The following is a 22,883-nucleotide window of genomic DNA, read 5'->3' on the forward strand; positions in this document are numbered from 1 at the left end:
GGTCCCTCTTCTCACAGGGCTTTTGATGTCAGCAAGGAGAAAGAAATGGCATTTGTGAATCTAAAATGGTGCTTGAGATGGCTTTGGGAGAATGACGATTTAAGTTCATTGCCAAAAGACCAGTATCAAAGCAGATTAGGAGCACATAGCTGGGAAGACCTAGCCTCTGTGGAAGCGTGAAGCTGAGAAGGTTTCTGGCAGGTGCTCTGAGGGTGCAGACAAAGCAGCCTGGCCAGGCACACACGCGGGAGTGATGAGGCTGGACACAGGGAGCCTGGAGCTGGTAGCGCTTATACAGGAGCCGGAAATAGGCCAGAGGAACAGAATCAAGGACCTGAGGGGAGCAAGTGGGAGCTGGCTGAGGGTGCCTCTGGAGGACTCTGTCGATTAGGACCTCAGGGTTGGTGGCAGGGGAGTGGCCATGCCATCTGCAGACCTTGGGAAATGAAGGCTGGTCGGGGACGCGGGCTGGGAGCTGTTGTAGATATTCCGAGCGTGTGTGTGCCAGTGGTGGGACGTGGGACTGTCCATATCCCAGGAGGTGAGGAAAGCAAGACTGGCCCTCAGGAAAGAAGGCAGCTTGGAAATCTGGGGGTGGGTTCAGGCCACTAATGGGAACAGTGCGGGGACTGTCCTAGTCCACCTCTGCTCTCGTGGGCATGGGATCCAGTGCCCTCGGCACATGCCCAGGAGGGCCAGCTGACCGTGGGTACCCTGCCCAGGTGCAGCAGTGGGTGGAGAGGCGCCCTGTGTGGCACTGGTGTCTGCACAGCCGCGCTTCCCTGGAACGTGTTTCCTTGCCGCTCTGTGGACGTGCCTGCCAGACAGCGGCCGCGTTCCTGTGGGACACCTGACTCAGCCGCCCTGTCCCAGACCCTGCACCCGGGCGGTGGAAGGGCACGCCTCAGGCTTCCTCTCGGCCCCGGGCCGCGTGCCTTGGAGCACATAGAAGTTCGTGGGCCTTCCCCCAAAGGAGGACAGGACGCCAGGGAGGAGAGGGCGTGTCTGGGGAGGCCTGAGTGCACGGTGAGTCCCGTGGGCAGGGGCTGAGTCCTGAGCGGGGGTGGGGAGGGTGGGCAGTGACCCCTGAGTGCGGCTGCTCTGGGGGAAGAGGCTGACCCGTGTGGATCCCCACAGGAAGAAGGGGCTCTGATCATCGAGGGGCTCCTCAACATCTCCTGGGGACTGAGGCGGCCCATCCGGCTCCAGATACAGGATGACAGGGAGCACATGCACCTCTCCTCTGCCTCCTGGGCACCAGGATGCCCGTGAGTACCAGGCCGGGTGGGGCGGGGCCAGGTGGTCTCCGTGACACCTGTTCAACCCAAAAGTATCGTTTGGGGTGTCGGGGGCGGGGGAAGTTGATCTCAGCCTAGCCCCATTCCCATTTGGGGCAGGAGCATGGCAGGATAACCCAACCTCATCCCTGTCACCCCGTGACGGCCTCAGCCCATGACCTCACCTGCCAACCTGCAGCCTCACCCCCAGATGGTCCTTCTCCATGACAGCCAAGTCACCTCCATCTTGGAGAACGTTCCAGGCTCCCCTCCCCTCTGGCTGTACTTCTCAAACTTTCCTTGCCTGTAAGAGAGAGAGGGCTCTAGGTGGGGGGGCTTCCGACACCCTCTGCAAGCTAAGCATCTCAGCATCTCCTGTTCTATGTTAAAAACGCACACAATTGTAGCCTCCTACTGCTCTGCTTTTATTTCAATATCAGAATTTATTTTTATAAATTTATCAGAATTTAATATCAGATTTATTTAAATATCAGAAGAATGTTTCGATCAGGATGAAATGGTTTTCTACCTGCCTTATCGTTTTAATGGACGTTTGCCTCTTCCCACCCCGCCCCGTAGACAGGCAGTTTGCTGCTGCGTTTTGCTTGCTTCTGCATGTAATAAATCCTTCTAAGAGTCAGAAATTCAAAACATTTTCCCCTTCAGAAATTTAAGGTTGCTTCTCTGAGAGCCCTTAACACATTGACGCCCCTGGGGCGTCCCCAGGTATCCCTGGTCACTCGTAGCAAATTTTGAGCTGCACAGACTTAGTGCTTCGAGTTTGGATGGGCTCCTTAGAGAGGAGGGTAGAAGTGGTCCCACGAGCAGTCTCGGACAAGGGCCCTCAGAGGCCTCTCAGCATTGGGCGGGACGCTCTGTCTGCTCCTTGCAGGCTCCTGCTCACCGTGTGGCTACTTCCCATCACGCCCATTCCTTCTCCAGCCCAGCACCAGCCGCCCTGGCTTGGAGACCACGCTGCTCAGAGGCCTGGGGGTTGGCCCCCTCGAGGTTGCTGCTGCCCGACCCCCGCAGGCCTGAGGGCAGCCCAGAGAGCCCCCTCGGCACGTGGCCACAGATGCCAGCTGCCTCAGCCCAGCACCCAGCAGCGCCTGGGCACTGTGTATGTCCCTGTGTCCAGGCAACGGCACCCAGCACAGGACACCGGGTCTTCAGGACAGACTCCGTCTCCTTCCAGCAGACACTGGGGCGATCCTTTGCTTTTCTTTTAATCTCTTACGTTGACTGAACATGAAATCCTGGCCTCAGCTCTGCCTGCCCTGATTCTTGCCTGTGTCCTGTCCACAAAGGCAGCCAGCCTCTTCTCTTTGAGCTGAGCTACTTTTCTCTGCCTGCAGCCCTCTGAGCACCACGATTGTCTCTTTTCAGAAAGGAGCCACCTCTTCAGGATGGCAGAGTCACTGCCCAGGAACCAAGTGCTCAGGCCGGACCCAGGGAGGAGAGTTCCAGAGACAGCTCAGGTCAGTGGGGCCTCGAGCTGCCCAGGACCCTGTCCTGCTCATCTGGGCTGGGAAGGAAGGGAGGGGTTGGCTCATGACCACCGTCTCTGAATATCAGCTTTGTGGAGTAGCAAAGAATGGCTTGTTACCCTTCAGGAGCAGCCCCTGCTAGATCCCTCCTCAACCCGGGAGAGGCTTTCTTATCGACTCCTCACCTAGGGAAAAGGAATCAGAGGCTTGCAGAGGTGATGTAGTTTGCCTGAGTCCCTGCAGCGTGCACCCTTATAGAAAGGAGAGAACACCAGCAGAGGGTGCGGCTCCCCCCTGGCCTTGCAGGCATCTGGGACCTCTTCCCCACACGCCGGGATCCGTACCTGTGTGTCTGTCCTCTCTGCGCCCTCCCCTTGCACTCAGTGAAGGGCTTGTCCCAGAGGACAGGGCTGGGGCTGTCAAAGTCCTGCTCTGGATCCCTGGAGACGGAGGCCCAGAGGCTTACGGCCATGCGGCATGGTGACACAGGTTATCCTGTCTGGGGGTCACCTTTCCCATCTGTAAAGTGGGCATCACCCAGGCTGGACCCCAGCCTCCGTCACAGGGACAGTGGTCACATCGCCGTCTGCTGTAGCCCAGTGCAACAGGGAGCCACGCTCCACACTCGGGACCACCACGGGAGCGGTTCTGTCACCACCGACCTCACCCCAGCCTGACCCCCTCATCCACTTCTCACCACAGAGCCCATGGAGGAGGACGAGGAGACCCCACAGCTTATGAGGACCAAGAGCGATGCAGCCTGTGTGATCCAGAGGCGGCCCAGGTGCCGCGCCCCCGGTGAGGCCCAGAGGATCCGGCGACATCGGTTCTCTATCAACGGGCACTTTTACAACCACAAGGTGATGTCCCAGCCTGGCCTCTCTCCCGGGCCCTGAGGCTGAGGCCACAGGGAACAGCCCCAAGCACGGGTGTAACCACTGGGCCTTCTGTAGGCCGGCTCCGTGGTGGTCATGCCAGAATTCACCTTCACCATGGCCCTGTGTGCAGATGTGGTCATGCCCCTGTCCTGATGGAGAAACGGGCTCAGGAGGAGAACTATCTTGCCCAAAGTCACATCAAAATATCACTCCACTTCATGGCCCCAAAGCCTGTATTTTTTCCATCACACACTCACTGTCAATTCATTCTCAAAAGTTGCATGGATATTTGGAAAGTGATGCCAAATTCACTTTTAATAAGGCAATTTTCTATGAGGTTTCCACCCAAGCTCAGTTGATATGGGAACGTCATGTCCCCTACTGTCATTTTCACTTGGTAGATTAAGGCAAGTAGGTTGAGGTGTGCCCAGGAGCACGTGTGTCTGTGTCCCAGAGAACCCACACTGCTCCTGATTCCCAGCACTTAGCCTTTTGTCCAAGTATGTATTGTACTGACCTCAGGAAAAAGAGCTCCTTCCCCAGATGACATCATTCCGTAAACAAACCAAACTGTAAAAGGAGAAGTTGATTGTTACTATAAATGGCACGAGTGGCAGTTTGGGTGAGGCCCTAGATGGGGAGTGTCCTGGTAACACAGCCACATCCTGCAGCACTGGGAAATTGGAAGCCAAGGTTTTTAGGTTAAGCAGCTGCCTTCTTGATAGGTGATGACTCATGGGAGGGGGAGGGGAGCCTGGGCAAAGGGAGGTCTCAGGGTCAGATCTGAAGAACAGTCCCCCAGGTGAGGTCTGCTGGGAGCCATTCAAGCCACTCTTGGGGTGCCCTGCACTTTGGGATGAAGAATTCAGCAAGGCAGGCTGAAAGGACCCTGCTTCACCATCAGGACCTCCCTCCACTCCCTGCTAGGTTTGCAGTGAGTGTTAATGAGGGACAATAGGTTATCTTTACTAAATCCAGGAAAACCCAGGACTATTTGAGAGTAGTTTCCTGAGAGAGGGAGGGGGAGGCAGGGCTGAAGTTAAACAGAGATTAAGAATGTCTAGATTAGCCAAAGAACCCACCATCTGACTTTGGTATTCTTTAAATCTTGCTCCAAAGGGGTTTTGTCCTTAAAGTGTTAAGTACCATTTGCTAGTATTTGAATATATATTGATATGCTATTTTAAGGGATTACTCAAAAATTTAGAAAGACTATTTGCATGGGTTTAGGCTCTTTCTAGTTCTACATTCCTAAAAAGGAGCTTTTTGCTCCATGACTCAAGATACCAAATAGCGGGGTTTATCTTCAGTACATTCACCTCTACTCTAAGGTAGTCATCTCTAAGAGGTGTGTTGGGCACATTAAATCTTACGTTAGTCATTGCAAATGTCACAGGGACACGGAGATGTCTGAGCACTCTGTAGCCTTTGAAATGAACAAATGAACAGTGAGGGCTTTCATCACAGCCTTTCATGTCCATTGGAGCCATCCTGCCAAGAAGGGCTTCTTAGCCAGCCAGCCCAACACTCGATACACTACCCATTCAGGCCCCAGTAAGGGCAGATTTTCCCCCAGTCACAGATTTACCTGTGCCAAAATGTAGACCCATTCTTCCAGGCAGATTGAGTACCTTCCAGGACAGGAACTAGTGTCTTAGGCATGTTGGACAGTTGATTCACATCTCCTGGATGAGTAAGGGGCTCCCTCTTTTTCGCCCTGCCCTACGTGCATTCAGAATCTGTCCCTAGAAATCAGGCAACAAAGTACTTGAGTCACAGGCAACAATTAAAAAAAAAAAAAATTCCTAGAATTAACTTCCTGGGGTTGTTATTCCAGGTTTTATTTCTTAGAACTGTGCACTATTGCTTCACTCAATTATTTTCCAAAAGTGTTCTTATTCACAGTAATGTTGGCTTGATTTCCAGACTGGGTAAAACTTAGTACTTGTTTTCACTGCTTTGCCCTGGCCTGTTAGATTCAAATGTGTTCTGTGAAGGGAAAACCATTGTGGTTAGAGATGGGAAAACAGCCACGGTACCCTCGTTCCTACTTGGAGTTGGTTGGTATCTTCTTGAGAAAAGACTTCAGGCAGAAGAAACACTAACAATGTCTTATTGACATGACCTTTCTTCTCCTAGAAATAGCCTGACTTCTGTATTCCATATTTCTTAGAAACTGAAAACCTAGGCTGGCTTTCTCTATCACCCAGAGGCATTCTACATTTCAGCTGTGCAGAAGGCAGGTCCAAGTCTGAGTCTGGCTCTGGTACTCGGGGACCAGCTGCGGACACTGAACAAGTCCCTCACGCACCCCGAGACCCTACTGGGAAAAGCAGAGCTAGGGCCATACAGGAGGAATGTGTGAATTGGAATTTGGAAAGCAAGGAGGAGCTTACCCACACGGAAGTCGGACACGCAGGGAGGCCCCTGTGGCACAGTGGTGAAGCATGGGGTTTGGGGCAGCTCTGCCCTTTCTAGATGGGTGATGCTGACAAGCCACTTAACCCGTCCAAGCTTCCATGTCTTTCCTAAGAAAAGGGGACTAGTGACAGGTACTTCTAAGGGCTGTTGTGAGAATTAAATCAAAGATTATATATAAAGTGTTTAGCAGGTTTACTACCTAGCTAGTGATCATTGAGGACTTAATAGCCTCAGGCAATGCCCTGGTTGACTTTCATGGACGGTGTCTCATAAACAAAGGCAAGATACCTATGAGAATGTCACGGGCCCCCATAACTGTGCAGAAGCCATGTGGCTAGAGCACAGGGTACTTGGGAGGGAACCATGTATCACATGTGCATAACATGAGAGGAGCCACGGATGGCACTGTCTAGGCTGTGGGACATGCTGTAAGACAGTACTTCTCAAAGCGTACCCTACAGATAGCATCACGGGGCATTTTCCTCAAATGCAGATTTTCATCCAGGAGTCTGGACTGGGGGGGCCTGAGACTGTATGCTGACACAGCTGGTCCAGAACACACTTTGAGTCGCAGAATTTCTGAAAGGTTGTTCCGCTGGCCAACAGTGTGGGTAATGGATTGGAAGGGTGGAGACTGGAAGGGGAGAGTTGAGAAGCTGATGCAGTATAAACGGAGGGCCTCACCTCAGGCACCGCTGGGAGAGGAGAGGACAGTCAGGAGGAGGAGTGGACAGATTTGAGAATGTTCAGCCTTAGGATGAGCAGACACTTAGTGATTTGATCGACAGAAAGAGTGAAGGAGAGACTGGTTCCCCCAACCCCTTGTGAGTTACTTCTACGGCCCTGGTTCCTGGAATCCAGAGAGCTGGACCTTAAAGCTTTGTACGCATCTTTCTTAGAGGCCTCTGTAAGATGTGGGTTGTTACAGCTTCCCTGCGCGTGCCCAGATGTGGGCACAGCTTGTGTGTGGATCTTTGTGGATGGATAGACGCAGGTGTTCCCGAAGCCCAGGTTTGCCTGCTGCTGCAGCCTGCTCAGCACCATCTGGCCGACAGTATGCCCAGACCCTGCGTGATGTCAGCCCCGTGTCCCCTCTGGACTTGCCCTGAACTGCCTCCCCCTTCCCGTACAGACCTCCGTGTTTACTCCCGCCTATGGGTCCATGACCAACGTGAGAGTCAACAGCACCATGACCACCCTGCAGGTGCTCACCCTGCTGCTGAACAAGTTCCGAGTAAGTCTGCCCACAGACGGCCCTGCCCCAGTTGCTGGTGGTTTGCTGTCTCATTGCGGGAGGGGGCTGGGGAAAGCCACGGCTCCTGGCTAGAAGGATGACCTAGGTTTCCTCAGCTGAGCTGGCATCTCTGGGAATTTAAGCAGAGAGAGGGGAGGGTGCCTGGGGATTTGTGTGTGTGGCACTGAGGATGTGGTTACCACCAGGGGTCCCTTTCTGTCTCTCCTGTCTGGAAGAGCCGCGGTCTGACTTCCTGTTACTACCTGTGCAGGTGGAAAATGGTCCCAGTGAGTTTGCACTCTACATCGTTCACGAGTCTGGGGGTAAGTGTCTGCCTTTGCTTCCCGATCATAAAAACAAAAGTCCCTGTCCATTTGGCAAGCTCACCAGCTGTGCTCCTTCTCCGAGGGCTGGGCTGGCTTGTGCAGCGGGCACGGGGCAGGTGCCCTCCTGGCCTTGGGACATGCTATGCCCCCACCACGAGCACCCCTCCCAGGCCCAAATCCAGGCACATTGTCATCCCTTTCAGAATCCCACCAAAACCACATGGTAAGCCGCTCTCTCCAGTAGGTTCAGCAGGGAGTGGGGAGGAATGTGCATCTGGGTCTTCAAGATGGATCAGTGGGGAGTTCTCGCCCACTGAGAACTGCTGTTGCAGAACTTGTACTGCATGGCCCTATGTCCAGTGCTGCGCAGCCCAGGTCTGATAACTGAGCAGGCCTGGCCTCCCCAAGTCCACTTCCCCATCCCCCGCTCCTTCAGCCACTGTTCCTCTCTGAGCTGGGCCTTCACCGAAGGACATGATCACACATCATCAGGGCAATGTCCATCACACAACACCTGGCAGCGTTGCCAGGCCCCCTGGACGTCTGTCTTCCATTACGTTCCTGTCCTGGAACAAAGAGACACAGAGATGCCATGAATTTTGTCCACCACCTTCTTTTTCAGAGAGGACAAAATTAAAAGACTCTGAGTACCCGCTGATTTCCAGAATCCTGCACGGGCCCTGTGAGAAGATCGCCAGGATATTCCTGATGGAAGCTGACTTGGGCGAGGAAGTCCCCCATGACGTGAGTGAGGGCTGAGGCTCAGGGAGGCCTGCTCCTGAGTTAGGGGCTGGGGGACAGCATGGCGGACTCCCAAGGGCTCTTAAGGTGACCTTGGGCAGAGCCCTCTTGGGCGATGCTTCCAGGCCCCCACGCTGTTCTGAAGGGCCAGTACAGTATTGGTTTCAGCCCTTCTTCCTGTCAGCCACCGCCAGATGCATCAGCTGGCTCAGGGGAGATAAGAAGTTGGGTCTTAGAAAACCATGGCCTGGCCTTTCCCCCTCAGACAGATAGAATCTTTTCCTTCATTGGAGCGTGTTTTGTTGTCATTGCATTAAAGACCCACAACAAGGGCTCCTTAACTAGGGCCTAACTAGGGCTTATGGAAGGGACCCTATGGAGGTCTGTGTCTCAGGACAGCCTGAGTCCTGGCTGGGCAATGGGCACATTTCCAAACTCCCTGCCCAGAAAAGGCCTATAGGGTGTGGACCCCAAGGAGAAGGCCCAGTGACCCTGTATCCCTTGAGCCATTCACAGACGAGTGTAGTTTCACTCCATTGTTAAAAACAATGGCATTCCCACCGTCTCCACCCCACCCCCAGAGAACACCCAGTGTGACTCCACTCACTATTGAATGCTCTTCCTAAAATTCAGCTTAATCTTTCCTCCCAGGGATCATAGTTGCCTTTGAGGTAAGAATGGGCTCCATCCTCCCATCCTGGTACACACAGAGCAGTGTTGGGGGTGGGAGGAAAACAGGACAGCCTCTTCCTTGGATTTAAGACCTTGCTGAATCGGCCGCTATGGAAGCCACGAGGAAAAGAAAACACACTTTTGGCTTCTAATTTAAAACACATTAAAATGTTCTTGGATTTTCTAGGTCGCTCAGTACATTAAGTTTGAAATGCCGGTGCTGGACAGTTTTGTTGAAAAATTAAAAGAAGAGGAGGAAAGAGAAATAATCAAACTGACCATGAAGTAAGCAGCACTTAAAGAGCCAGTCGTGGGTACTGAACGTCAGGGCAAGTCTGCAGGGCAGAGCACGCAGGCCCGGGGCTGGGAGACCTCTCTCCTCCAGGTGCGCCAGGTGTCCTCACGCAGCTCGGGGACACCTGCTAACCCTGGCTCCCCAGCACCGCCCTCTGGCCCCTTGCTCGACAGTGACACCAAGCTGGGGTGACAGCCTGCCAAAATAGGGGGATGCAGCCCAGACCACTCATCTAGTCTTGGCAATCTCACCAGCACAGGACAGGCACAAGCTGCTGAAAAATGCCCAGGAGAGTCAGGCAGGAGCACGGGTGGGCCCTGGACCAGGGTTGTGTGTTCTGCTGGTGACATTGCTCTGGAGGAGCAACCGAGAGGGGGCCTCCCTGTGCACCTTCAGCCTCGTCTGGGCCCTTCACGCTAGCCGGAATTCTAGGCCTGCCCCAAAGCAGCAGTTATTGGAACTGCCTGCACCAGCTGATGTTTGCAGGTGCAGGGGACCAGTTCAATGGAAAGGTGAGGAGGTGTTACCTGCTGGCCCCTGGGGAAGCTACATCAGGGCCCGGCTGTGTGAGGTCAGCCAGGCTGCGCATCCCAGTGATCCGTCTCTCCCTCTGCAGGGGAAGCTCGGTCCCAGAGTCCCTCTTAGGAAGGGAAGGAGAGAGGCTGCTGTGAGGGCCCGCGGTCGGGGGACTGGTTCCGACTCTGGCATCTGGCTGAATGATTCCTAGAAAGGCTTCTATGTGTGCAGTCAGGGCCCATTCAGGCAGTCAGCAGAGACCTCGATCAGAGGAAACGGTCTACACGCAGTCAGCAGTGTCACCGTGGCTAGAAGGGACTTGAGGGTCACCTGGTCAGCCTGTTCAATGTACAGAGAGGAAACAGCGGCCTGAGAGAAGGAAGGAGGCAGCACCACGTGACTGCAGAGCCGAGGCTTGAACGCAGGCTTCCTGATCCCTACTTTGCCGCCCTGTATACTCCAGCACACTCCTGTCTGTACTGGAGAATCTTTTTTTTTTTTTTTTTAACATCTTTATTGGAGTATAATTGCTTTACAGTGGTGTGTTAGTTTCTGCTTTATAACAAAGTGAATCAGCTATACATATACATATATCCCCATATCCTGTACTGGAGAATCTTTGGAATAGAAAGATCATTCTGCTTTGAAGCTTGACAGGGTCTGCAGCCCTGTTTGACTACTCCTCGAAGCCAGTGGTCTTGTGGGATGTGGGCCTGGCTTTTCCCTCTCCGGGCAGAGGAGAGATAGTGGCCACTAATCAGCCGGTCAGGAGCCGTGGGTCTCCGGGCCCAGCATCTATGTGCTCCCTTGCTCCCCCCCTCCCTGTCCCCTCCAGTATCAGTGAGTCCTCTTGGCTGTGTCTCCCTCCAGGTTCCAAGCCCTGCGTCTGACGATGCTACAGCGCCTGGAGCAGCTGGTGGAGGCCAAGTAGCCCACCAGCACCTGCCTCCTCCGAAGCCCCCAGCAGCCAGCGCACTCTGAGCACTGGCGGCCGGGCCCTGATTGTCACACAGATTGGTCACACTGGCTGAGGAATCCGGCACCCGTGTTTCCACCTGTCCACCTGCCCAGGTAGCATGAATCCCACGTCCCTGGCTCTTGGCTCCAAGGTGAGCACTCACAGTGCCCAGACCTAAGCCTGAGGAGCCAGGAACTTGCTGGGTGGGGTCTGCGTGTGAGACTGGCCTGGGCCGTGAGCAGCCCTGAAGCTGTGACGTGGGCCACTTATGTAGCTGGACAGCATGGCCAGTCCTGTTCACTCCACACCTCTCCTGCTCAGGAGAGCAGAACATGACCTTGTTTCCAGGGCGTGGGCTCCGTCTGCTCTCCCAGTGTCCAGCCCAGAACCACAAGCCCTTATCCTCCTCAAACACGTGAACCACTAGACCCCCGGCTGCCCTTGTCTCATGCTGCCGCTCAGAAACTCCGCTGGGTAAAGCAAGGGCTGCCAGCGGGTATGGGATGTGCGATGCTCCCAGCGAGCACTTCACCATGGCGTCCCTGGCCCTCAAGCCTCTGATGTCACTCCATGAGCCTCACATAGCCCCGTGCCCCGGCAGCAGAGGTCAGACTGGGAGTAAGACCACCAGCAGCCCATCTTCTCTCTGCAGCACTCACTCTGAGCTTCCTCAGCAAGACCTGAAGGGATTCTTATAAGGAGCTTGCTGCAAGAAACATGTCAATTTGATCACATTGAGGAGGTGACCCGCGTGGCATTGAAAGGACGCTGCCAGGGTGCGTGCGAGTCCGGGAGCTGTCCAGGGACTGCTGGCAGTGGCTTGGGAAGGCCGCGCTCTGCCCCGTTGCTGCTCTCCTCGGACACCTGTGTGCCTCCTGCCCTCTCTGGGTGTGCATTCCTCCCCTCTCAATACTTCCCATCAAAGGGCCACCAAGGGAAAAATGTCTGTTTGAGGAGAAAGGGCTTTGAATTCCCTGGGGCCAGATACAGAACAATTTGGGTTTGTCAGCTGATGGAAAACTTCTGGAATGAACAAGAAGGCATTTGCAAAAATTATGTAACAGTTTACATTGGTCACGTAAGGTGTCTGTCCAAAACAGAGCAAACTGGAGACCACATTCTCCCACTGGGGCCCATGGATAGTGGATTTAAAGGGAAAAACTATAAAGTCTCCCAAATATAGAAATTCAGTATGAGGGAGATTCCCTCGGTGCCTTGTGCAGCGCCCATAAAGAACAGAGCCTGGGAGCAGCCGTGCCAATAGAACCCACCGTTCAGGGTGAACTTCACAACAGGATTGCCCCAACCTGGCGCCATGTGCACAGAGGCAGGCGCAGAGATGCCCAGGGGAGGTCCGCTGTAGTTTCTGCTGTCTCTGCTCGCCTTTGGCAGCACAGTTTCCTGGGTACTCAATAAAGGTGTGCTGTATTGAACTGAAAGAGTTAGGTCCAAGCTTCTTTTTTTTGCTTGTGTGTGTCCACCCTGACCCTCTGCTCTAACCTCTGACACTCCTGTCCCACAGTACGCGTGGCCAAGTTTGGCAGAAGAGCCAAAGCTGAGCCACAGCCCACGGCTCATGACACTGACATGACTCCTTCCTTTCCGGGCACATTCTTGGGCCTGGTGTGGGGCCTGAGGACAGAGGCAGCTGCAGGGCACAGAGGAGTCATTGGTAGGGGTCTGTGGACAGCCTGGACAACATGCACAAGGGTCACCCCGAATCGCAGAGTCCCAGCATCAGGAGGACCTCGGGAATCTTGCAGGGCTGGGGGCGGGGCACGGTGACGGGGTCTAGGGGAGGGTAGAGAACGACTCAAACAGGGCTCCTCAGTAAAACAGTGAAATAGCTCCCAGACCCTATTTATAAGCTCAGGTCAAGGACAACTGTTGTCCATTGTTCAGCAGTAATTGAGGGACCGCCTTGTGCCAGACCTGTGCTCAGCCCTAGAGGGACAAAGACAGAGCCATGCTGTGCCCTGTGTTCAGGGGTCTCAGACAAGACCTGGGAGAAGCAGGCCACACACCCTGGATGGTCAGGGGACCAGCAGGGCAGAGAGATGGTGAAGGTCCCTGGAAGGAGGCCCAAGACTGAGCCCAACTTGCCTAAGAGAGTGTGTGTGACATTCTAGCCTGAAGAGGCCTGCCAGCCCTGGAGCAGACAGGGCTTGGCACATGGGAAGCCATCAGATGAAGAAACCCTCTGTAAACATCCCCAGTTTTGCTTTTGGGGTTTTTTGTTTTGTTTTGTTTTCTTTCAGTTGTTACAATATTACTTCATTTAAGGCCTGTCTTGATACGTGTCACTTGTGAAATAGAATTATCAAAACTAACTTCTGAATAACATAGCTAAGAAATCACTAACAAGTTGTACAACAAAAGGGAAAATGTACAGACATACCTCAGAGATGTTGCAGGGTTGGTTCCAGGCCACTGCAATAAAGCAAATACCACAATAAAGTGAGTCACACAAATTGGTTTCCCAGTGCATATAAAAGTTACGTTTATGCCCTACTATAGTCTATTAAGTGTACAATAGCATTATGTCTAAAAAAACAATGTACGTACCTTAATTTTAAAATACTTTATTGCTAAAAAATGCTAACAATCATCTGAGCCAAGTCGTAATCTTTTTGCAATAGTAACATCAAAGATTATTGATCATAGATCACCATAACAAATATAATAATAATGAAAGGCTTGCAAATTGTGATGTCAACTGAAAAAAACACACACAACCTAAAATTTGTGAGTTATGTTTTATTTGGGGACCTTACTGAGAACTATATCCCATGACACAGCCTGTCAGACAGCTCTGAGGAACTGTTCCAGAGAGGTAAGGGAGGAAGCAAGATATGCAGGAGTTTTTGCTTAAAAAAAAAAAAAAGCCAAACATGTAGTTGAACACCGAAAGATGACTGCTGATCACAAAAAGCAGAAGTCTCACGTTAATGATTTTAGTGCCTTTTGGTGTATGGGAAGATGCAAGAGTCTGGGTTCATTAAAATTATTCCTTAGATGTGCATCTTAACTATCTAGGGCCAGTATCCTGTTTTTCTCCATCCTAAATTGCCCTCAGGGTGCACCCCTTGGAGTGACTGCAGTGGCTGATGTCTTGATAGCACCATCATTTCTTGTTTACTTAAATGGCTGCCTACATTTTTTTTGTCCACAGTGAGAATTACCAAAGTGTGACACAGAGACACAAAGTGAGCAAAGGTTATTGGAAAAATGGCACCAATAGATTTATTCAATGCAGGGTTGCCACAAACCTTCAATTAAAAAAAAAAATGCAATACCTGTGAAGCACTATAAAGCAAAGCACAATAAAACAAGGTATGCCTGTGCACTTCTGCAATCATCTGAGGGGTTACAAAACTTTTTATCAACACTACTTGCTTTTCAGAGGCAATTTGAAAAGCTGCTAATTCAGCTCACCCTGACACCACAATTTCAGACTTTCTCTGTTTGGCTCTGCGGTTTCCTGATGGTTTGTATGGGAGTTCCATGTGCCTCTCTCCACAGAGCTTAGATTATTTGTCATATGTTGCTTAACTCACTGGTATCGCAGGTAGTAAATGTATCCAAAGAAAAAGTGAAGATTCCTGTGATGAGCGTCCTCTCTTAAAACAGGACGGTCTTCCCAGGTCAGGCCTCCGGAACCAGGGAAAATAATAAACACAGGATAAAATCAACATGATTGCAAAAGAAGATCTGAACTCAGGAAAAACAGGGTGATTTGCCCAGAGCAAATTACCAGAAGGAATCAAAAAACAGCTTGTATTTCCCATGGTGATAACCATATGCTACCTGTTTTCCAGAAAATGGATTAAAGACCTTCCCACTGTTAAAATAAAGCCGTTCGTTCACCCAGGATACATCTGGCCCCTTAATCCTAGGGAAACAAAGCACGAGGCTTATCCTGTCTGATCAGGTGATCTGCGGAGAAGCTGGCTATACACAATGTGCCCATGTGGGCAGGATACAGGTGCCCTGCAGCTGCAAAGCAGCAGTGGGATATTTTTGTCAGGTGCCCTGCTGGGCAGCAGCCTCCCTGCCCCTCAGTCCCTCAGCCATGAGGGTCCCTCAGTCCCTTTCCTCGGGCAGGAAAGGCAGTCAGACTCAAGCCTTTCCAAACGTAAAAACAGCGAGTGCACGTGCTGTATTTAGCCCCCATGATCTGTGATTGTCTGGGAGAAAGCCAGCTGCTGACCTGCCCTTGGACTTCCAGCATTCGGGTGGGGCTCTGCTCCCTCCTGGCTGGACTTTTAACAGAGATGTTTTCTGCAAACTCAGGAATGGGAATTCCCAGAGTTTCCTTTCCCAGAGAACCCAAAGGAAACAAAAAGCAAAGTCTCAGCCTTGGTGGACAGAACCCTTGTTCAGGGGCCCTTCATGGGAGATAGACCGCTCCTTACTGCACTTGGCCCTTGGGCCACACATGTGACCGGCTTCTTTTGCACTGTTGCCAAATGCAGACCCAAGGCAGCAGTGCTCCCTGTTGAGACAGTGCTTTTTGGTGTGTGTCTCTGTCTGTCTGCAAGGGAGTGGGGTGCAAGGGACAAAGCCATAGTAAAAGGAAGCTGTCTTGCCAAGACTGTTCTCAGCCCAGAAGCCTCTTCTTCCTAGAATGAGCCCTTCAAATACAACTGGGCTCAGGGACACACTGGACCCCACTGCGAGCCGTTTCCCAGAGGAGCCCCAGCCATTAAGGGATCTGGCCTCTCTTGACCCAGTTCTCCCAGAAAGATGTGCTATTACGAGAACACAGCCTATCTTTGCTACCCTGACTGTACCTCCCTCCTTTTCCCTCCCCCCTTTCAGCTTTCTGTTTTGTAAATATCAAGTGTGATCAATTTCAATAATTTAATTTGTTTAAAAATAACCTGGAATTCTATTTGAGAGATACTGCTAGGTAGAGGTTAAGAGCATAGGCTCTGGACCCAAACTGTCTGCCACCTGTGGCCTTAGGCAAGTTACTTGCCTCCATTTTCTCATCTGTAATATGAAGATTATAACAATTCCTATCTCTTAAGATTGTGAAAAGTATATTAGCTTTGCTGTAGTAACAAATAACAACAAAAATAGTGGCTACAACAAGAGTGTTTACTTCTCTGGCCTGTTACATGTGACTGCAGGTGGCTCCAAGTGGGCTTACGTGGCTCTGCTCCACATGCCTTTCATCCTGGGCTGAAGGCTGAAGGAGCAGCCCCTACGTGGGACGTATTATTCTTGAGGCAGAGGGGAAGAACAGAGTGGTGGCAGAAACACAGTGACCCAAAGCTTCTTCTGGGATGGGCTATACTTTGTGTCCACACACATGCAGTTAGCCAATGCTACTCACATGTAAAGTCAACATCAGTGGGATGGGCTATCGTTAACCAGAAGACAATGAAAGTCACACAGGATTAAGCAGGGACGTTAAATCCAAGAAGGGTAGAGCAAATGCTCAAGAGCAGACATACCACAGGAATATTGAATGAGGCACTGCCACTGCTTCAAACAGTGCCTAGAACATAATAAGCACTCACTAAGTGTTGGCTATTATTACACTAACGAATAAACTGAGGGCATAAAACCCTGCCTGTTTTCTCTCCCTCTCTTTTTTCCTTTTACCTTTTATTCTTCCTCCCTTCCCCACCCCATAACCTTTTCTATCTCTTGCCCCTCTCCATCCTTACCTCCTACTCTGTCCACTCTTGGCCACCCATAGCCCTGTATTTCCTGACTTTTGTCTCTCTCCTTTTTAAATTTCATCTTTCTTTACCCAATTCCCTACTTCTCTAACCTACACATCTCTGGGCCTCTGTAGCTGGCCCATTTGTTTTTAGGTACAGGCAAAAGGGATAATCCACCTTTACGTGGGACATGAAGTTAGTTTTAACTAGTAACTCTCTTACTAATAAAATTTTTTGAATACATTTTTATTATTTTAATGTACATAGAGCAAACAGTTCCATCAGGTCATTTTTGTTCTTGAAACTTTTCCTAAACTATCTTTGACCATTGTCCCCTACGCCTACCCCCTCCGGCCACCAGCATCAACCACTTATAACAATTTAATAATAAAATAACAATGCCTCATATTTCTTATGTGTTAGGCATTGTGCTAAGTGCCTTACATTATCTTATTTAATCTTTACAACAGTCCAGCTATCATCTAGATAACTGAGCTGACATTCCCCGTCCAGGCCTTAGTCAGTTTCACGCTTTGCCATCTGCAGAGCAGAAAGCTCCAGCTTGATATCTGAACCTCTGATCTAGTCTGGCCTGTGCCATCAACTCGCTGTGTACTTCAGGCAAGTTTCCCTCTCAGCCCTATTTTACTGCTCTTTAAGATGGACACGAGGATCCCTGCTTCGCAAGGCTATAAAGATGAATGACCAGAGAATAGATGTAAAAGCACTTTGTAAAGAAGCATCTTATAAATTCATTCATTCAACAAATACTTGCTGAGTGCCTGCTACCTTCTGAGCACTGTTCTTAGCACTACAGAGATAACAAAGAACAAGAGACAGATCATGACAGCTTTGTGTGCCACTGTGAGGCCATGAGCTTTTGCTCTAATAACATGGGAAGCCTTTGGAGGATTATGAACAAAATGAATGACATGATCTGACTTGGGTTTTAAGAAGATCACTCTGGGGCTGTGAGTAGATGTAGGGAGACCAGTGAGGAAGCCAATGCAATAATCCAGACAGGAGATAACAGCAGCTTGGTGGAGCTTATAGCAGTGGAGGTGTTGATAGTGGCTCAATTCTGGATATATTTTGAAGATCGAGCCAACAGAATTACAGATGGCTTGGATTTGGGTTTGGGGTGAAAAAAGAAACAACAATGACATCAAGATTTTTGACCTGAGCAATTGGAAAGTTGGAATTGCCAACTGTCGGGATGAAGATTGATGAAGGAACAGGTTAGGTGAATGTCAGAAGTTCATCTGGGGGTATGTTAGGTTCGGGATGTCCATCACACATGCAAATGGCACTAAGTTATATAAGTTATAAGTTATAACTGGATATATAAGTCTAGAGTTCAGTAATATTTGCACCCCAAGGTTGGACTGGAGTTACCGGTTAGGAAGTCTTCAGCACCTACAGATGGTATCTGAAGCCATTAGACTGAAGGAGTTCTGCAGGCAAACGAGGGCCCGGAGAGAAGAGAGGAGATCGGGTGACCCAGCACAGGTTAGGTTGGCGGAGGAGGAGGTTGGCTGTAAGAAATGAGAACCAGGAGAGATCATTACTAAAGAGAAACAAGGGGGTGTGTTGAAAATCACGAGACTTTGGAGCCAAAAAGACCCATTCCAATCCTTGGCCATCCATTTATACACTGTCTAAACTCGAGCAAACTTCTACTCGAAGCCTTGGTTTCCTTACCTGTAAAATGAGTATGATCGTTCCCATTTTGTAAGGGCTTTTTGGTATAATCAAATAAGGTGACTCATGAAAAATATCAGGAACAGTTTAGGCTCTCCAAAAGTACCTCTATATAATTAATAAGTAAACAATATTTGTAGAAAGAATGAAGTCTCGGGGTGGGACAGGCTGGTGTTGCGTTTCAAAAGCCGCGACACACAGGCTGCTGCTCGTCAGCCCTGTGGGTGGCTCCGAGCCATCTCAAAGGGAGAAGACGACAGGTCTTGTGGTCCTGGGGGCCACAGGACGCCTTCCAGGGGTAGGAGAGGAAAATAAAACGACAGGAAGAAACGAAAAGTCGCTTTTTTCCGCTGGGCCCGTGAGCATAGAGGGTCACTCCGCCAGGATCCTAGAGCGACCGCGCGGCGGAGGCGAACGGCTCGGCCTGCACTTCCGGCGGCGCGAAGGGAGCGGGGCGAGCGAGCGGGCGAGGGCGGCGGCGGGCTGGCGCGGTGAGTGGGCCGGGGCCTCAGGAGCGCGAGCTGGCCGCAGTGGGGCGGTGCCGACCGGGCAACGGGTTGCCGGGCGCGGCTTCGGGCCTCAACTCCCGGCTGCCGCGAGGGCTCTGCGCTGGCTGGCGCCGGGGGCGGAGGGAGCGGGGCGGGCCCGGCCTGCGAGGAGTGGTAGCCGGAGGCCTCGGGAGAGCGGAGGCTTTAACGGAAGCCCGGGCGAGTTGAGGCCAGAGGAGGACAGGCCCGGGATCGTGAGCCGCATTCCTCACGCTCTCCATCAGGCGCGTGTCAGGATAAAACAGATTGAACCAAGCGCTTGGGTAGCACAGGGCCGTTCTGAGCGACTTACAGACTCATTTAAACTTCTAACACCATGATAATGTAGTGGCTTTATTGTCATCCCCATTTTATGGACGAGAAAGCAGGCACATTCCAGTGAGGCGTATTCGCATGGCCAACAGCTCCATTCACTCACGTTTCCCTTAATACCCGCGCTTGCTGTGAAATGAGGCTGAGCACCAGTCGGAGCGCTGGACTTGGCGTTGGAAGTTGGGGCTGCAGTCAGTTCTGCCACTAAGAATACAGGCTCTGGGGTCAGGCTGCTAGGGGGTGGGAACCTGGCCGAAGTGTACCTGCCTTTCCTTAGAAGTGGAAGTAAAATGAAGATAATCCCATAAACCTGCTCTGAGAATTAAATAAGATAGCACAGTGACTGGCACCCAGGCTGCCTGTTGGTATATTTCCTCATCTGTAGTGTTCTAGGTGGTTGAGATAGTCTCTGAGTTTCCTACTAGAACTGACTTCTATAGTGTTGAAAAATAAATGTGGGTTTTTTTTCAGTGTATAATTACCATTATAGCTATTTTTGAACACCAACATCACGTACCTGACATACCTCCTTGTAATAGATGTTCTATAAATATTTACTAAAGTTAAGAAATTAGTGCGCTCTCTGTAATTTTGTGTTGTATGCAGTTTGCTCTTCCTGATACTTAACTTAATTGCAGCAGATATACTTAAATACACGAAGTCTCAGCACTATCAGGCCTGGAGTCTCAATTATACAATAAGATGATGGAAAGGCAAGAACAATGATGTAATTTTTGTTTGCAGTTATTTGCTTTGTAAGCTTGTGTGCAGATACCCAGGGTAATTATTCCCATTTTAAAGTCTACTTGCTGACAATAAGATGTGGAAATTAGTTCCAATAATTGTATTACCTTTGCAGTCCTAGGTTTTCCCACATTGTCACCTATTTGGGCTTTGTGCTTCTTTGTTTGTGGCCATTATTTTAAGTAACCTTATAAGTAATTAAATGAAGTTAATTTATTTGAAATTTTGAATTTTTGTAGCATTTAGGTATTTTTAAAATTCCATCCTGTTTTTACATGTAAACTTACTTTCTTCTCCTCCTCTTCTTGTGTTTTACCTACCACCTTTTATTCTGTTTCATTACACTATCAAGTAAAAGTTCTTTTGAAATTTTTCTTTCTCAAAAAAAAAATTCCTCGTTTCAAGTTTTCAAGAATTGTCCTTTTTCTTGGATCATTGGAATCTAGAGGAAATAATTATGAAATATCTCTTCATTGACATTTTCCTCATCCAGTATTTATTGAATAGATTCACAGAAATTTTCCACTCCTTATAGAGTAGTTCTTACATTCAAAACAACTTATGCTACAAAGTTAGAACTCAGTTGCTCTCTAAAGCTGTGAAAGTAGAATGGCTAAACAAACAAGGATAAACAGAAATATTTAACAAAGTAGTATGATTTGCCATTTCTTTCTAATTTGGACACCTTAATGAGTCACCCATGAGTATAAGTTTAACATGGGAGTAAATATTAAAATATAATGATAATCTGTTACCCAAATTTTGATTGTCTTTTGGAGTTCTTTTATTCCCATTAAGATGTTACATTGTCTCCACTTTTTAATCTCATTTGTTATTGTCCAACAAAAATTTAGATTTCATATTATCACTTTTTTTTTTTTTTTTGTCCTGTCCCAACAGACAAAAACTCCAAAGGTAAATTTGGTTATATTCATTAAGTTTGGACTCTGGAATTATTAGAATTATTTTGCAAGTATTTTTTTGCCAGAATTGTCTTTGTTTTCATATATATTGAATACATTTTAAAAAAATTTTTATTGGAGTATAGTTGCTTTACAATGTTGTGTTAGTTTCTACCGTACAGCAAATACATATATACATATGTATATATACATATATAGCAAATCTATATATATATACATATATCCCCTCTTTTTTGGATTTCCTTCCCATTTAGATCACCACAGAGCACTGAGTAGAGTTCCTTGTTCTATACAGTAGTTTCTCATTAGTTACGTATTTTATACATAGTATCAGTAGTGTATATATGTCAATCCCGATCTCCCAGTTCATCCCACCCACCCCCCCTTTCCCCCTTGTATTCATGTTTGTTCTCTCTCTATGTCTGTGTCTCTGTTTCTGCTTTGTAAATAAGATCGTCTATACCAATTTTTTCAGATTCCATATATATGCCGTAATATATGATATTTAATTTAAAAATGGATGCAGTTTTGATGGGCTGAAGAGGTATTAAAGTTGAATAATTAACAAATCATCTATAATTTGTTTTTTATTTTTTTCTTCTACACATAGAAAATTCTGAGCTGTGTAGCTCTAGGAAGTGAAACATTCATTCAGAAGAAGAGTGTAGACTCTTAAGAATACATTTGGCTCTTCACCATGCGGTTAGGAAAACCTAAGGGAGGTATATCTCGGAGCTCAAGCCAAGGAAAAGTCTATGAGAACCAGCGCAAAACAGGCCGGCAGCGGCAGAGATGGGGAATGACTGTTCGCTTTGAATCAAGCTTGAGTAGGCTGAAAAGAAGCTTGGATGAGAAGCCTTATAAATGTGTCGAATGTGAAAAGAGTTTCAGTCAGAGCTCAACTCTTTTTCAACACCAGAAGATCCATACTGGAAAGAAATCCCATAAATGTGCTGATTGTGGAAAAAGTTTCTTTCAGAGTTCTAATCTCATTCAGCATCGACGGATCCATACTGGGGAAAAGCCCTACAAATGTGATGAGTGTGGAGAAAGGTTTAAACAGAGCTCAAATCTCATTCAGCACCAGAGAATTCATACTGGAGAAAAACCCTATCAGTGTGATGAATGTGGCCGATGTTTCAGCCAGAGTTCCCACCTCATTCAACATCAGAGAACCCACACAGGGGAGAAACCCTACCAGTGCAGTGAATGTGGCAAATGCTTCAGCCAGAGCTCTCATCTTAGGCAGCACATGAAGGTGCACAAAGAAGAGAAGCCTCGTAAAACCCGGGGCAAAAATATTAGGGCAAAAACTCACTTAGTATCATCTTGGAAAGCTGGTAAAGGAAGGAAGTCAGTGGCTGGTCTCCGCTAAGTAAAGGGCACTGCATCAGCCCTCTTTTAAAAAATAAAAAGCATTTCTTTTAGAACTGGAGATTTTTAATAGTGCACTTAAATACTGTATCCTTTCCTAGCATGGAGACATTGGGAGTTTAATGACATTGGGCTGAGAGAAATTACATTGAGTCCAGCCTTCCTTATTTTTTATGTAACCTGGAGTACAAAGAATTGAAAATGTGTTTTGAGAGAATATAAGCTCCTTGATCTCGTTCGAAATTGCTTCTTGAATCATTTTGACAAAACAGTCATGTTTTGATGACACGTGTAGAAGTGTAGTTCCAATGACTATGCAGTTTCAGGAATTTCTGTGGAAGGAATACTTAAAAGGGAGAAGAAATTAATTCCATTAGTTTTGGAGTTCTGTAGTAGATGAGATTTTATGTTTGTAAAGTTTTGTAGTGTATTAGCCATTGGTTTGTAAGTATGACTCAAGATTCAACATATTAAAATGAATTCATGTTCACAAATGTTTAATCCACGAGGTGCATCACTCTATGTTAGCTTTCCTTTGTTTCTTTCCTGCTGCTTATGGATAATTATTAATTAAAGGAGTAGAATTTCCCTGTTTTTCACTAAATTCTTAGTAAGTGATACTCTAGAAGCCAAAGAGAGAACTGAATTAGATCGCAGGTCTCCTATTCCTGCTAATACTATCCTTTGTGATAGTGTTATGCCGTGTCACTTGTTTTCCAGAAATTAGAATGGATTTATGTTAGTCCATCCCCATGGCTTTGACTTCTGGCATTCTCTTGTGCTCTGACAAACTGAGCTAGC

General features: G+C 48.9%; 2 protein-coding genes and 1 long non-coding RNA gene across 5 annotated transcripts in view; 2 read left to right on the plus strand and 1 right to left on the minus strand.

Moving 5' to 3' along the window:
• The window catches only part of RASSF4 (Ras association domain family member 4), a 33,803-nt gene extending 21,270 nt beyond the window's left edge, over positions 1–12,533 (plus strand). For both annotated transcript variants that reach the window (XM_036828205.1, XM_036828204.1), the window contains exons 4-11: positions 1,138–1,268; positions 2,664–2,755; positions 3,467–3,624; positions 7,196–7,297; positions 7,569–7,620; positions 8,246–8,367; positions 9,224–9,321; positions 10,718–12,533. In XM_036828205.1, the coding sequence (XP_036684100.1) occupies positions 1,138–1,268; positions 2,664–2,755; positions 3,467–3,624; positions 7,196–7,297; positions 7,569–7,620; positions 8,246–8,367; positions 9,224–9,321; positions 10,718–10,778 (816 nt within the window). In that variant the 3' untranslated portion in view covers positions 10,779–12,533. The remainder of the gene's footprint in view (positions 1–1,137; positions 1,269–2,663; positions 2,756–3,466; positions 3,625–7,195; positions 7,298–7,568; positions 7,621–8,245; positions 8,368–9,223; positions 9,322–10,717) is intronic.
• On the minus strand, positions 1,252–18,319 carry LOC118882479. Its single transcript, XR_005016779.1, has 7 exons — positions 18,182–18,319; positions 17,876–18,015; positions 13,204–13,235; positions 5,231–5,387; positions 4,160–4,212; positions 1,463–1,581; positions 1,252–1,315 (listed from the first exon to the last, which is right to left on the minus strand). It is a non-coding gene; the product is annotated as an uncharacterized LOC118882479 (long non-coding RNA).
• Positions 18,320–18,635: 316 nt separating this feature from the next.
• On the plus strand, positions 18,636–22,143 carry ZNF22 (zinc finger protein 22). Of its 2 annotated transcripts, XM_036828208.1 has the most exons (3): positions 18,648–18,672; positions 20,686–20,700; positions 21,319–22,143. In XM_036828208.1, the coding sequence occupies exon 3, from the start codon at positions 21,406–21,408 to the stop codon at positions 22,081–22,083; it is 678 nt and encodes a 225-aa protein (XP_036684103.1). In that variant the 5' UTR covers positions 18,648–18,672; positions 20,686–20,700; positions 21,319–21,405; the 3' UTR covers positions 22,084–22,143. The 2 variants fall into 2 exon arrangements, with proteins under 2 accessions (XP_036684101.1, XP_036684103.1); XM_036828206.1 differs by lacking the exon at positions 20,686–20,700 and having other exon boundaries at positions 18,636–18,672.
• The last annotated feature ends 740 nt before the right edge of the window (positions 22,144–22,883 follow it).

The sequence above is a fragment of the Balaenoptera musculus genome, chromosome 16 (genome assembly GCF_009873245.2).
Source record: "Balaenoptera musculus isolate JJ_BM4_2016_0621 chromosome 16, mBalMus1.pri.v3, whole genome shotgun sequence".
Lineage (NCBI taxonomy): Eukaryota > Metazoa > Chordata > Mammalia > Artiodactyla > Balaenopteridae > Balaenoptera > Balaenoptera musculus.